At 51.9% G+C, this 14,957-nt stretch overlaps 1 protein-coding gene across 1 annotated transcript in view; it reads right to left on the bottom strand.

Annotated features, from left to right (window-relative positions):
* Positions 1–8,316, bottom strand: part of Notch3 (notch receptor 3) — a 44,814-nt gene extending 36,498 nt beyond the window's left edge. The window contains exons 1-6 of the mRNA XM_075984282.1: positions 8,163–8,316; positions 5,757–5,835; positions 1,065–1,207; positions 644–982; positions 437–559; positions 120–353 (exon numbers count right to left, since the gene is read on the bottom strand). Coding sequence (XP_075840397.1) covers positions 120–353; positions 437–559; positions 644–982; positions 1,065–1,207; positions 5,757–5,835; positions 8,163–8,280 — 1,036 coding nt within the window. The 5' untranslated portion in view covers positions 8,281–8,316. The remainder of the gene's footprint in view (positions 1–119; positions 354–436; positions 560–643; positions 983–1,064; positions 1,208–5,756; positions 5,836–8,162) is intronic.
* Between the last annotated feature and the right edge of the window lie 6,641 nt (positions 8,317–14,957).

Here is a 14,957-nt window from a genome sequence, read left to right as displayed (position 1 = left end):
GATAATGAACACCCCAGCCCATCACAATCTTTCTATTGCTCAAATCAGAGTCTATCTTCACCTTCCTTTCTGACACCCTAGCTGGCATCCTGCTGCCTACAAAGAAAATGACCACTCACCTGTCTTGCCCATAGGGCAGGCACAGTAGAAAGAGGCCACACGGTCATGGCAGGTGGCCCCGTGGAAGCACACAGCCGTAGCACAGTCATCAATATTTTGACTGCAGCTCTCACCCGTCCAGCCATTGACACAGACACAGCTGTGGCCACCCAGTAGATTGAAGCAGGTGCCCCCGTTGTGGCAGGCATTGGGCTGCAACTGACATTCATCTACATCCTCTGTGCAGAACTGGCCTAGGACACAAAGATGAACTGGTCTAGGTTGCCAGTGTACCCACCCGATGTCAGCCCCACCTCCTTACAGCCCGAGTACCCACCTGTCCACTCAGGAGGGCACTGGCAGTTGTAAGTGTTGACACCATCCACACACGTTCCCCCATTGAGACACCGATGTCCAGGGCAGTCATCCACATTGACCTCACAATTCTGGCCCTCAAAGCCTAGAGGGGAGGATAAGGTAAGGATGGTCACTAGCAGGCTAGCCTTCCGTCCCCAGCTGCCTCCCCTGGGTACCACTTACTCACCAGGAAGACAAGCACAGTCATAAGTGGTATCACTGCTCTGCCTACAAGTGCCACCATTACGACATGGGGAAGGGGCACAGGGCACTGTGGGGTTCTCACACAGCAGCCCTGTGTAGCCAAGCGGACATTGGCAGCGGAAGGAGCCAGGAGTGTTGAGGCAGGTACCACCGTGGCGGCAGGATCCACCCGCTCGGCACTCATCTACATCACTTCGACAGCTTCGACCCTGGTAGCCAGGTGGACAGGAGCAGACAAAGCGGCCATCTGACCCCACTGAGCAGCGGGCACCATGAGCACAAGGGCTGCTGAGGCAGGGGTCTGGCAGGGAGCAGTCTGGGCCTGGAAGAACCAGGAGAGGGTGAGCTTGGGACTGACCACATCTTTGCCTAACTCGGGCTCTCATCCAAGCCCACCCCTTCACCTCGGAAGCCACGGGGACAACGACAGGAGAATCGGGCAGTGCCTGCCACCACTGAACTCTGGCAGACGCCACGGCCAGCACAGGGGCCTGAGTGGCAAGGGTCTTCCAGCTGGCACCGCTCACCCACCCAGCCTGGCAGGCACCTGTGGGAAGAGATGTGTGGAGAGGACAATATTAAGCGTGGCAATCCCCAACAGATAACAATCATCAAACACATGTGCCAAATAAACTGTCAAACATCCACTTAGTCTTTCTTTTTTTTTTTCTTTTTTTAAGATAGGGCTTCACTACATACTCCTGGTTAGCCTGGAACCCACAGAAATTTACTTGTCTCTGCCTCTGCCTCTAGATCGCTTTGTTTAAAGGTGCGCGCCACCAGTCCCAGCCATACCAATTTAATCTGACAACAAATATTATCAACGCCTACTACAAACTACAACACAGAAGCACACAAAATAAAAGTGATTCTTACCCTCTTGGTCCTCACAACCAGGTCAGGCAAAGAAAATAAATCAACAAATTAGCATAAAACATGCGGGCAACAGCTTGTATAAGCCACAGGGCTTGTGAAGACATGGTACTCCCCTGAAGAACATGTCCATGTGCCACAAGTTGTGACTTCACCTTATTTTTTTTAAGGAGTTGGCTCACACTTATAAACCTGGAACTCGGGAGGTTTAAGCAGGTGGATCAGGAGTTCAAAGCCAGCCTTAGCCACAAAGCAAGACCCTATCTCAAAATAAATATATATTTATTTTTAAACAAATAACAAGAGAGTTGGGAATATAGCTCAGTGATACTACACTTGTCTGGGATGCACAAAGCCCTGAGTTCAATCCCCAGTATAAGAAAAAAGAAGGAAGGACAAAGAATTTTAGCCAATATGGTTATGAAGGATTTCAAGATGAATTCACTCTGGACTATCCAAGCCATTCCAAATGACAGATGTCTTTTTCTTTTAAAGACTGGCTTACTTTACTTTCATACGGATGAGTGTTCTTCCTGTATGCATGTATGTATACAATGTGCATGCCTGCTGCCCATGGAGGTCTGAAGAAGGCACAGACACTCAGGATAGTTGTGAGCCATCATATGGGTTCTACAACCCAGGTCGTATGGAATAATAAGTGCTCTTAACTGCAGAGCCATTTTTTCCAGCCCCTATTTATTTCTTTTTAATTATGTGTATACATATGTGTGCACTTGCGTGCAGTGTCCTCAGAGACCAGAAGAGATCATCAGAACCCCTGGTGCTGGAGTGACAGGTGGATAACCATCTGAGGGCTGGGAATCAAATTTGGGGTCTCTGCAAAAGCAGTATGTACTCTAAACCACTGAGTCATTTCACCCGCCTGGACATACAGTCTCTTTAGAAGAGAAAGTCTAGGAATGGGGCTCAATGGCAGAATTCTTGCCTGGCGTGTGCAGGGCCCTGGGTTCCACTCCAGGACACAAGAGAAAGAAGTCAGGGCAGCAAGAGAAGAGAAGGAGAGACTGAGATAGAAACTGACTTGGAATAGAGAGAAGAAAGGCCATGTGCCGACAAAGCAGAGAGTAGGGTGAGGCAGTCATAAGCCAAGGACTGCCTGAGCCAGCCAGAAGCTGGAAGAGACAGTAAGGAGAGCCATGGAACGTCTGTAGGGAAAGCCAGTCCTGGCAACGCCTTAATTTCCAACTTCCGGCCTCCAAGATTTTTCCAGAGTACATATCTGTTGTTTTAAACCACCCTGTTGGTGATAATCTGTTACAGCAACCACAGGGAACTCACAGGCAGCCTAAGGGTGACAGGATGAGTGGGTGTTACATTTTCACACACTAAAGAAAGTAAAAGGGTGAGCCAAAGGGTGATGTGGGGAAGGGCATTCCAGGTGGTGGGAACAACAAAAGAAAAGCCTAAGACTCCTAAGACACACCCTGAAGGACCCAGAAGCCACACAGAGACATACAGCTGGGCATACTGGCCTGGCAAACAGACACCAAACCACAGCCTCCCACGCGTATATGGAAAACTCTCGCTCACATGGACAGACAGAAGATAGCCACAAACCCTAAACTCCTTTCTCTCAAGCGCACACAACCGTCCTTCCATGGACCAGGCGGGGCTTCTCACGGGCAACCTCAGCCCTCATGCTGGAAGGAGCACCTGCAGCCTGCAACCCCGTCCCCAAACCCACCAAGGTATCCTGAGTGTAAGAAACTAAGAACTGAAGAAGACTTTAAGCTTTCAGCCTTCCCAAGGACAGGGGTGAGGAGGACTAAGGAGGGTGGATGAAAGGTTCTGGTTCTGCAGTGATACAACCTACATCACCCCTACCTCGACCCTCCTCTCCTCTACCCTACCCTTCCGACTCCCTGCGTGGATCCCCTAGCTCAATTGGAACCAAGGCCCGGGGCAGAACTCAAAGCAGGTGACTCAGTTTTTAGCGTCACCTTACAATACCTCCTCCCCTCGCCGCGTCCCGGAATTTCGTTCCCAGCTAAATGAGTAGAGGCTCAGCCCGGCAGGGGTGGGGGAGGCGTTAGAATTCTGGAAACCGAGAGGAGATGCTCTACCCCCTTCCCCAAAGACCAGCAGAGCGGTGACGATGGCGCACCAGGAGGGGGCGCTGCGTGCAGGACGCCGAGGACTGCGGGTACCACAGCCAGGCTGGGCGCGGCCCCCTCCCTGCGCCGCGGGCGGGTTCCCACGCTCTACGCCCGGCGCCCCCACCGACCGGTCGGGCCGGTTCCAACCCGGGCCCTGCGCCCCGCCCCGCGGCCTGAGCTTTGGGAGAGAGACGTGGGGAGGGGGGGCGGGGGCGGAGAGCGCGGCTTCCAAGGAGGAAACTGACCGACCGGCAAGGCAGGGGAGGACCGAGCGAGGGGGAGCTCTGAAGTTTGGGGTGGGGAGGGGTGGGGGGAAGGGAGCACACGGATTTGAGGGGGTATCGGTGGAAGAAAGTGACAGTTGGAGGGTCACCCCTAAGCAGACAGGAGGTGTTGAGAAATTAAAGGAGAGGGTTGAAGGCTGAGGGGGACATAGGGTGAGGCTCCCCACGAGATCTACTCTGGAGCCTTAGCGGGCTCCACTCCGCGCGATCCGGGCTCCCGGAGGCCGCGTGAGCCGGTGATTCACCTGTCAAGGGGCGGGGCGGCCTCGGGCGTATTCACCTGTCGGCAGTAGTCCAGGCGTGTAGATCCACTGCGCAGGCGCCCGGCCCCGGTGGTTCAACCTCCCTTCCAAGTGACTCCTTCCAAGCTGCCCTCCCAGTTCCACCAGCATAAACCCCCAGCCTCAGGATGCTCCTCGGCCAGCAGGCCCCAGGTGAAGCTAAATGTGGCTCCAGCCACTTGAGGTCATCAGCCAGTTTGACTTCAAAGGGGGCTCTTCTATATCGGAAGTCATCCAGGTCCCACCTAGCTTGAGGCTGACCTACTGGCTGGCCCACACGGTACTGAGTAAATGAACACATTTATGAACTAATTAATAGATGCTGGATGGACTGCTATTACTATTAAAATGAAAACAAGCCCAATAAGGACACAAACCTTGAGGTCCGTCCCACCCTGTCCCCCTACACACACACACACACACACAAAACCCAGGCTAAGCAAGCACTCACCAGTGAACACCTCCAGCCCTCAAAGAGCTTCGAAAGTCTCTCTCATTTTTAAATGTATTTTTAATGTTTTATTACATTATTGTGTGTGTGTGTGTGTGTGTGTGTGTGTGTGTGTGTGTGTGTAGGTCAGAGAACAACTTGTAGAAGTTGGTTCTCCCCTTCCACCTTGTGGGTCCCCAGAATTTAACTCAGGTTGCCAAGTTTGGCAGCAAGCTCCTTTATCTACTTGAGCTATCTCGCTGGGCCCCCTGCCTTTAAACACAAAAACAAAACGTTCTTGAGACAGTCTCACTCTGTGGCATAGGCAGGCATGGAACTCAATTTGTAGTGCAAGCTGACCTCCAACTAAAGGCAATCCTCCTGCTTCTGCTGGGAAAGACAAGTGTAAACCACCCAGTTTAAGGTTCTTTTCAAATCTTCACTGCCAACCTCGTGAAAGAAAAGGCATTACAGATGCAAAAGTGGCTCCCTCCGAGGGTTCTCAGCACTGGCTCCAGATGTCCCAGAACTCAGAGCTCTGTCTGCCTCTAGTTAGCTCTTTCCCAACCCCTGCTCTTCTTCCCCCAACCCTCTGCATTTCCTTGTATTATTGAAGAAATAATTCTTGGGCTCCTTCATGGTCATATACCAGGGAAAGCCTTCCTAGTTCACAGATGCAGGAGGTACAGAAAGAGAAGTGACTAACCTAAGGTCACACAATCCAGAGAACAGTACAACAGGACTCTAGTATAGGCAGCCTTTGTGCCTCCTGAATCCTGAGATAATGGGAGGCTATGGGAGTCCTCAACATTGTCAAGTCCCTGTCATTGGCCCTGGGAATCAATTTTCCATTCCAGAATACTGTGACTTCACCGGTTTAAGTCTCAGCCACTTAGCAACATGATGTGGGATTTGAACCCCAGCCAGATGAAGTTCAGAGAGCCTCCGCTCTTAACTCTGTCTGATTCCCAATAGGGAAACACAAGAGGTTACCCAAGCCACACACATGGAGGAAGTGATACCAGCAATCCCCAGGAGACGCAGAGGCAGAGGAAGAGGACAGATCCCCTCCCCATGCAGGGCCACTCATGGCACTGGGCCAGACACTCACAGGCAAGCAGCCTCCCGGGAGGGCTGCTGGGTGCACCGACCTCCATTTGCACATGGGCTTCCATCCAGGCAAGGGGGAGCTATGTGAGGGCAAAAGAAGGTGGAGAGGTCAGACAGACACCCAGAACCCCAAACCAAAAGGACAGACCCTCCTTTCCTGTCTGCCAGGCAACAGCTGCATGGGCTGGAAGGGTGTCTCTGTGGGTACTGAGAGGCCCCCTATCTACAGTTCCCACGGCCCCCCACCCCAGCCCCAGCTGTTGGGGCCGCAGCTGTCCCTGCCAGCTCAAGCCCTGGGAACCACAAGGCAGGGGTGGGAAGGAGGAGTTGACTTGTGCCAGATGTGGGGGCTCAGGAAGCTGCCCAAATTAAGATGTGCTTAATAGAGAAGGGGTACATCTTCAAGCCCATGTCCTGGAAGAATGGAGGAGGCGGGGAACGGTGGGCCTCTGGGTTTACCTTCCCTTAATGCTGGGGTATCTACCCCAGTCAGTCAAGTCTGCTGGCTCTTGAAAGAGCAGGCAAAGTGTGCACGCAGGAGTAACTGATGACAGCAGTAGAGATGGTTTTGGGTACTACATGAGCAGGGTGTGTAGTGTAAGGGAGACGTGTGCTGCCCTATCCAGTGTCCCCATCCCTCAGGGTGTGTCAGTCTTGCCAGATGGGTGAGAGGTGTGGCCAGGTCTGAGTTAGTGGAGAATTATGTGCTCAGGCAGGTGCGGGCCACTGCCAAAGTGTGTTCCTTGGAGGGAGAAAGAATGGGGGGGAAAGGGGATAGGACAGACAGCAACTGAAAGAAACACAAGAGAATGAGCTAAGAATGAGGGACCTAGTCATTTTTGTGACATCACACTGGAAAGTGTTTGATGGGAGACACGACTGTGCAAGAGCGCTGTGTGTGTATGTTGTGCACACATGCTTGTGAGTTTGTGTGACAGTCTGTGAAGACTTGAGAGTATTAGGCCACTGTGTGGCTAATAGTGAAAGTCTATGTGCATGTTATCACGCTGGTTATCTGTGAACAGCAAAGTCAAGTACTACATGTGCTGTGCATCCACCTATATGAGCAGCATTATTCATACAGCTGTGGCTAGGGTGTGTCTGTACAGGACATGCATTGGCACCTATGAGTATGACCTTGACTATGAATGCACATCAAGTCCTGGTAGATCCATGCATGTGTGATCATATTTGACCTTGTATGAATGCACATCGGCATATGAACAGTGAACACGTAGGTGTGTCTTGTGTGTGCCAAGTGTGCATCAGTGGGTGTGCTAAACCTAAGCACATGCACATTTGCATCTCTCATTGTGTGACAGGCCATGAGTCTGCGCTGGCCCCGCGGGGGCGGTGGCTCCTGCCCGGTCCTGCCTAGATGAGCCCAGAGGCGAAGCTAGGGACGCCGGTCGCTCTCTGCAACTCTCACCGGGCCCAACCCTGAGTCTCACCGTGGGCTCCCTAGAACCCCTGGCCCAGGCCACCGGCTTATGCCCCTCCCCCGCTGATCAGGCCTCCCGGGGCGGGGATGGGGGCGCCCCCTCAATCCCCGCTCTGGCCCTCCATGGGTCCTGCTTTGTCTGGCGAAGAAAGCGCGAGGCCGGCCGGGGGGAGGGGGTGTCTAGACGGCGCAGCCATTGTCCCGAGCGGGGGAAGGGAGTGAAGATTGGAGGAGGAGGGGCGGGGGGCCCCTGGGCCGGCTGGGGAGGGGCTCCGGCCATAGGGAGGGGGCTCAGAAGCCGGAGAGGAGCACGTGGGCCTCGCCCCTTCTTCTCCCGGCAGAGAGGTGGGGTACTGAGGCTGTGGGATCCTAGCGGCCAGAAGAGGGAGCGGGCGGCACGCAGGGGAGGGGGCGCGGGCGCCGCTGGGGCTTCAGCTCCGGCTCCTCGCGCTCCAGTGCCAGGTCTTGCAGCTCTCCGGCCTGAGAAGTTTTCTCCGAGTTCAGAGCTCAGAGAACTTCGCGCCCCCACTTTGCCCCCCCAACCACCACCACTCCCGGCCCGCCCGGGATGGGGGAGAACCTTTTGTGCAAGGGGGTCCTAGGCCTTGGGGGTCCTTGAGCCTTCACCCTAACCTTCCCAAGCAGAAGTAGGATGGGGTGAGCCTGGAACTTTTGATACACCTCGCCTCCAAATTCCAGCCCCCAAATCCCAGATTCCCACATCCGAGTCTCCAGGCTCCGTCTCCTGGTTCATTCAAGGATCTTGATTCCTTGGGCCTCAAGGACCCTTCCTTCCTATAACGAATCCCTGCGCGCCCCATGACTGGCATACAGACCCCAGCTCCTGCACCTCTGCCCTGGCTCTAGTCCCGGGCTTACAGGTCCCCTAAGTACCAAACTTAGGGGATTTTGTGCTTCCCCGCCCCTGCAACCCCAGTCCCACCCTCCATGTCCCTGATCCCTCACCTGCAGCCCCCGGCCCCGCTAGCAGCAGCAGCAGGGGCAGCGCCCGCATGGGCGGTGGTGGTGGTGGCAGGGCCATCAGGCGACGACGGCGGCGGCGGCCCCGGGCCCCCGGCCCCATGGCGGCCGCGACCCTCCCTCCTTCCTCCTCCCTCCTCCCTCCTCCCTCTTTCCCAGGGCTCCGGGCGCGTCCCGGGCCAGCCTCCGCGCCGCCAACTTCGCCGAAGTGAGGCTGCCGGACCGCCCCGCCCCCAGCCCTGGGCGGTTCGCCCCGCCCCGGGGCCGGCCCTGAGCGCCCCCGCCCCCTGCCCGGCCTCCTGGGGTCCGACCCTCTACCCCTCAAGCCTGGACCAGCGGACCTTGGTACACTCACGTCGGCCACGAGAGATGTGGAGCTAACCGGTGTGACATGACAGGCATCCAGATCATGGGCATACCCATCCCCATCCTCCAGCACACAACCAAAGCCAGGGCACACATACATAGCCAGGACACAAACGCAGACACCCACCAACAACACTCCAAACCTTCCCAGCCTAGGTCCGGAGAGTCTAATGAACACCCAGCCTCGGTCAGACCCAAGCAAACCCATGCAGAAGTTTCATGAGGCCACGAAACATCAACCAGTTCAAAACTCGTACCTAACTATGCCATAAACCCGGGCAGTCTTGCCAGGAGTCGAGTGCACGTGAGTCTCATGTGCCTGTGTGCCGTTCTTGCAGGAAGCAGCCTCCTTTCTCCTACAGTGTGATGGTCACAAAGGTCTACTGAAGGGGGAAAGGTGATTGCAGTCAATCCCGAAGACCTGAGTTCAATTCCTGGGACCCCCCCTCCCCATAGTAGAATGAAAGAACCAACACATATAAATTGTCTTCTGATGTCACATGCACCCTGTGGCAAACGCACCCCTAAACAGACACTGTGCACACACACACACACACACACGAGAAATAAGTAAGATGCAAACTTTTTAAAGGTTCACACCAGCCCCTAGCACACCCACATTCTATGTGTTTTCACCATGAGGCCCATCTTTTCTTTCTTTTTTACAGAATTTTGGTTTTTCGAGACAGAGTTTCTCTGTGTAACCCTGGCTGTCCTAGAACTCAGTTTGTAGACCAGGCTGGCCTCGAACTCAGAGATTCATCTGCTTCTGCCTCCCAAGTGCTGGAATTAAAGACGTGCGCCACCTCCATGCCTGGGGAGGCCTATCTTTTCATGGCCATTAACTGAGTTTTACAGTACCAGTTGACCTGCAAAGGCTTCTGACAGACGCCCCCTTCTGGGGTGAGAATGGAAACTCTAGAGGTCCTAAGCTCTGTCCCCGGGGAGTCTCAAGAGCGGGAGGGGTGGAAGTGACATCCCCAGCACTGAGAGACCAAAGGCTGGGCCAGAGAACTCATAGAATCCTGGAAGGGCTCACTCAGACATCAGTGTAGTGGAAGGAGAAAACCAACTCCCACAGCTGTCTTCTGAGCCCAAGAAGTAGAACACATGCCCCCAACACCAGATACACAATAAATAAATGCATTTTTTATTGGGCTAGATTTCATATGGCACACCTTCTCTCGAGGCAGAGGCAGGAGAATCTCTGTGAGTTTGAGGCCAGCCTGGTCTACATAGCAAGTTCCAGGACAGCCAGGGCTACAGAGCGAGACCCTGTCTTTAATGTGTGTGTATGTGTATGTGTGCGCGCGCGCATGTATGCATGCATGTGTACACACGTGCACATGCAGAAATCAGGAAAGAGCCCTGGATCCCTCAAAGCTGGAGTTACGGGCATTTATGGAATACCAGCTTGTTACATGAGAGCTGGGATCTGGAATCTGATGCTCACGACTGTGCAGCAAGCTCTCTTAACAACGGAACCATCTTTCAGGCCCAATCTGCTATTTTTTTTCTGCTTTCGCTGCAGTTCCTTTCCAGGCAGAGTCTCAGGCAGCCCAGGCTGGCCTTGAAGTTTTTTTGTTTGTTTGGTTTTTGGTTTTTTTTTTTTTTTTTTTTTTTTTTGGTTTTTCGAGACAGGGTTTCTCTGTGGTTTTGGATGGCCTTGAAGTTATTGTATGTCCAGAATGACCTGGAAGTCCCATTATTTCCGCCTCTGCCTCCCCAGTGCTGGGATTACAGGTGTGTGCTTCCATGCTTGGTTTATGAGTGTTGGACCAGGCTGGCCTCAAACTCAGAGATCCACCTGTCTCTGCCTCCTGAGTGCTGGAATTAAATGCATGTGCCACCATTGCCTGGCTGCTTTGGTTTTTTATTTTTTATATATATAGGATCTTACTACACAGCCCTGGCTGGCCTGGAACTGGCTATGTAAATCAGTCTGGCTTCAAACTCACAAAGATCCTCTTGTTTCAGCCTCCTGAGTGCCGATATTAAAAGTGTGTACCACCACACCTGATTCTTGATTTTTTTAAGTTGAGCTATAATTTACATTGCATAAATTTACCTATTTGCTATTCTATTGTTAACAATTCAGTGTCACTTAATAAATAATCAAAGATTTGAGTTAGTTTTCACCTCTCTGCCTCCACAACTTTCCATTATCCTGGAGAAAGGATCTTGCTCCTAACAAGAGCTACTTCTCCTCTCCCTGCCACCAGGCACTGACAATTATGAATCTGCTTTCTTTGTCTATGGCATTGCTTGATCTGGATACTTACAAATTTCTATAAATTTATTTATTAATAAGGGGTGCACAGTATCTGAACAGAGGTCAAAGGACAACTTGCAAGCATCAATTCTCCTCTTCCACCAGGTGGACATGGATCAAATGTGGGTCATTGGCTTTGGTTCTGAGCCATCTCTCTTGGCCCCCCAGTATTCCATATAAATGGAATCCTGAACTTTCTGACTGGCTTTTCTTTCTTTTTTTGTGGCTGTGAGATGAGACAAGGTGTCAATATGTACCATTGGGTTGCCTGGAACTCACTATGTAGGCCAAGTTGACCTAGACCCTCTAGAGAGCTGCCTGCCTTTGGCTTCCTCACTGCTGGGATTAAAGGCATGCACCACCACACCACACCACACCATGGCTTTTCTTTTTCACTTAGAATTTGGAAGTTCTGGGGATCTACCAAAAGACCTTATATTTGCCAGACAAGTGCCTTCTACTGAGTTACATCATCACTACATTTATTTTGTGTGTGTGTGCGTGCGTGTGTTTGTGTGTGTGTGTTCCTGTACTCCATGGCTCGAGTGTGGAGTTGGAGGATAGCTTAGTGACGTAGGTTCTCCCCTTCCTTTGTGTGGGTTCTGAGGATTGAAATCAGGTCACCCACCGGTTTGCCTGGCAAGTGCCTTTACCCACTGTGCCATCTCACCAGCCCTGTTGCTTCCATTAGGTTTTTGTTTGGTTTTGGTGTTTTGAGACTGTAATCCTAGCTGTCCTGAAACTCACTCGGTAGACCAGCCTGTCTCTGAACTCACAGAGGCGCATCTGCCTCTGTCTCCCGAGAACTGGGAATGAAGGTGTGTACTGCTCTGCCTGCTTTATCATTAGGTTTGGTTCTGCAGTTCCGAAGATGGAACCCAGGACCTGGTGCATGCCAGGCAACTGGTTGTACCAATGAGCTACTTCCTTAGCGTTAAGAACTCAGTTCTGAACTGATCTCAGGCCATGTGGATTACAGGGGAGGGGTAAGGAAGGAGTAGAGGCTGGACAAAGGGGGAAAATGTTGCATAAGAAGGAGGGCAGGCTGATTCTCCGCAGTGTGCTGAGTAAGCTGTCAGCTGACTCAGCAGTGTCTCTAATCAGTCTGGACAGGTGCAGCTCAAGCCCCTCCTCTCTATAGGCCCAGGAGGCAATTCCAGCCCTACCTCCCCATCCTGTCATTCATTCCTCTCTAGCAGCTTCCCTTTTAAAACAATTTTCTGTTATATCTTATTGGCACTAGAGAGATGGCTCAGGGGTTAAGAGCACTACTGTTCTCGAGACCTGAGTTGGATTCCCATAGCCCATGTTGGACTGTTCACAACTGCCTGTAGCTCCAACTCTAGAGAATCTGATTCCTTTTGCCTCCAAAGACAATTGTACTCATGTGCATAAATCTGTACACAGACACACACATGATCAACATTAACAAAAGATAAATCTAAAAATGCATTTATTTATTTGTTTGTTTGGTTTTAGTTTTTGGTTTTTTTGTTTTGTTTTGTTTTTTTGAGATGGGGTTTCTCTATGTAACAGCCCTGGCTGTTCTGGAACTCACTCTGTAGATGAGGCTGGCCTCAAACTCACAGAGATCTGCCTGCCTCTGCCTCCCGAGTGCTGGGGTTAAAGGCGTGGCCACCACTGCCTGGTTTGCATTTTATTTATTTTGTGTATAAGAGATGTGATGCATATGCATTTGCCACATGTGTATATGTCAAAGAACAACCTGCAAGTCAGTCCTCTCTTTCTACTGTGTGGGTTCTGGGCATCAAACTCAGGTCACTAGGTCTGGCATTAGGCCATAACTCTTAAAAACCCTTCACTATCCTATGTCAAACTCTTTCTTCAACCAGCAGGCCTGTAGTTTTCTGGTCCTGGCCCAGACTTTTCTCTATGCCAGGGATGGGAGGACCCTTTGGCTTCCTCTCCAATCAGGAACTGACAACAAATGATTTTATTTTTCCCCAAAGTAATATTTTTATTAATTATTTGGGAATTTTGTACAATGCATCTCAATCACATTCACTTCCCATTCCTGTGCCCTTCTCCCCTCCAAAAGAAAACACCAAGTCCAACTTGTGTTGAAGCATCGTCAAACTCCCAGTGGCCAGGTCCTTAAAGAAAACGGAGCCCTTCCACATCCTGTGTGAAGAGCTACACTTCAGAATTGACACAGTTTTTTGTTCTGTTTTGGTTTGGTTTTTCGAGGCAGGGTTTATCTATAATAGAATCCGATATCCTCTTCTGGCATGCAGAGCACTCATACATAAAATATTAATTAATTGTCAGGCAGTGGTGGCCACATACCTTTAATCCCAGCACTCGGGAGGCAAGAACAGGCAGATCTCTGTGAGTTCGAGTTTCATCCAGCCCTTGAGAGGTAGAGGAGGTGGATCTCTATGAGTTTGAGTTCATAATCATAAGTGTTCATATCAAATTCCTGACCAGCCAGGGCTGAGTAGTATGACCATGTCTCAATATTGAAATGAATACATAAATGGCTGAAGGTGCTCAACACCAAGCCTGCTAACCAGAATTCAACTCCTGGGCCCCATGTGTTAGGAAACAACCAACTCTAGCAAGTCATTATCTGACCGACCTCCGAACTCACGCCCCCCTCCCTACAAGATGAATACACATTTTAACGATAAAAAAGCAATTAAAAAAGAAAGGGATTCCTCTCCAGGAAGCCCCTCCTCCCCTCTAGCTGAGGTCTTCTCCCCACCCCTTAGCTATTCCCATGATTCAGCCTTGTTCAGAAGAGGCGGGAGGTGTCTATATCTCCCTCTGTAGCCACGACCTTCCCACAGGAAATTGAGGGTTTCCTGAGGTTCGGATGAAAGATGAGACTCCCAAGAGCCCCCAACAGCCAATGAGTGGGGGGGTGCGGGGGGCGGGGGTTATAGGGCAGGGTTTGGTAACCCAGGAAGCAACCGGAGGGGTTAGGATGCCTGTAAAACTCGTCATGGTGGTTCCAAACCACACTCTTCAGAACCATCTAAGGGATCGTGGAATCCAGAGAAGGGTCTGAGTGTAGAGTGAGCAAAGCTAGAGCCCTCGGATAGGCCTTGTTCTCTCCCGAGCCATCTGAACGGAAACTTTTTCTCAGAATGGACGCTCTAACGGGTGCTGAGACGTCCCGCACAAAAAGCACCCAGGGAATTTGTTGATCCAGGGGCTTCTGTTAGACAGGAAATAGTGCACACAATGGCGAAGCTGACATATGAGAGTGGAGACCAAAGGAAGAGGCGACCACAAAGGAGGAATTGGACAGAAAGAGGATCTCCCTCTGCCGCAAATCCTCGTTGCCTTTCTCGAGCTATGGTGGAAGCATTGCTCAAGATTCCAGGGTCCCAAGGGCACAGGAGTGGCACAGTGGCCGTTCCCACAGCTTTGCAGCCTTTGGCGGCTCAGACCTGTGTGGTGTGGATGGGCAAGCGCCTCCTCCCTTGACCCTGCTGGCCGCCTTGGCCAGGGACTACATTTCTCGTCCATGAGCTCAGTCCCTGGGGACTTGGGACATGGGACCAGGCCAAGACACAGCTGTAGGCACAGGGACCATGAACCTGAGAACTTGCCCTTAGCTTTTCGTCCGAGAACCGCCCTCTGTATCGAATCCGCGGCGAGGTCCTCCTACCGCACACCCAGGAAGGGTACCATTGCCATGGAGAAAGGCAAGGGCTCCCTGGATATGTGTGGCAAGGCTAAACTCCGGGACTTGTGGGCTGGGGACCCAGCCAGGCCTGCTGACACAGCCTCCCTGGGATCCTCTGATGCCTGAACTACCAAACTGCCTAAAATGGCATGACCACTCTCCTTAGCAGCTTCATCTCCCTCCTGGCAGCCTTTTGAGCCTTTTTCAGGCTGTCTCCAGGGCGGGAACCACCAGTCTCACACCCAGGACAGCTCTTCACGTGGCGGGGGGTGGGGGGGGGGCATCCCAATACTCCTCCTTTTCTTCATTCTTTCACTAAATTGTGTTTACTTACTTGTCCCTTTTATTTAAAATTACACTTAAATTTTTTACTTTTATTTTCCTATTTGTCATGCGTGTTTTGACTGCATGTACATTCAAAAAGCCACAAAGCCAAAACCACACAAAGACAAGGGATCCCCTAGGACTGGAGCTGTGAGCTACCATA

The sequence above is a fragment of the Microtus pennsylvanicus genome, chromosome 8, assembly GCF_037038515.1.
Source record: "Microtus pennsylvanicus isolate mMicPen1 chromosome 8, mMicPen1.hap1, whole genome shotgun sequence".
NCBI lineage: Eukaryota > Metazoa > Chordata > Mammalia > Rodentia > Cricetidae > Microtus > Microtus pennsylvanicus.
Note: the sequence above shows the minus strand (reverse complement) of the source record. Positions and strands in the feature narration are given on the sequence as shown.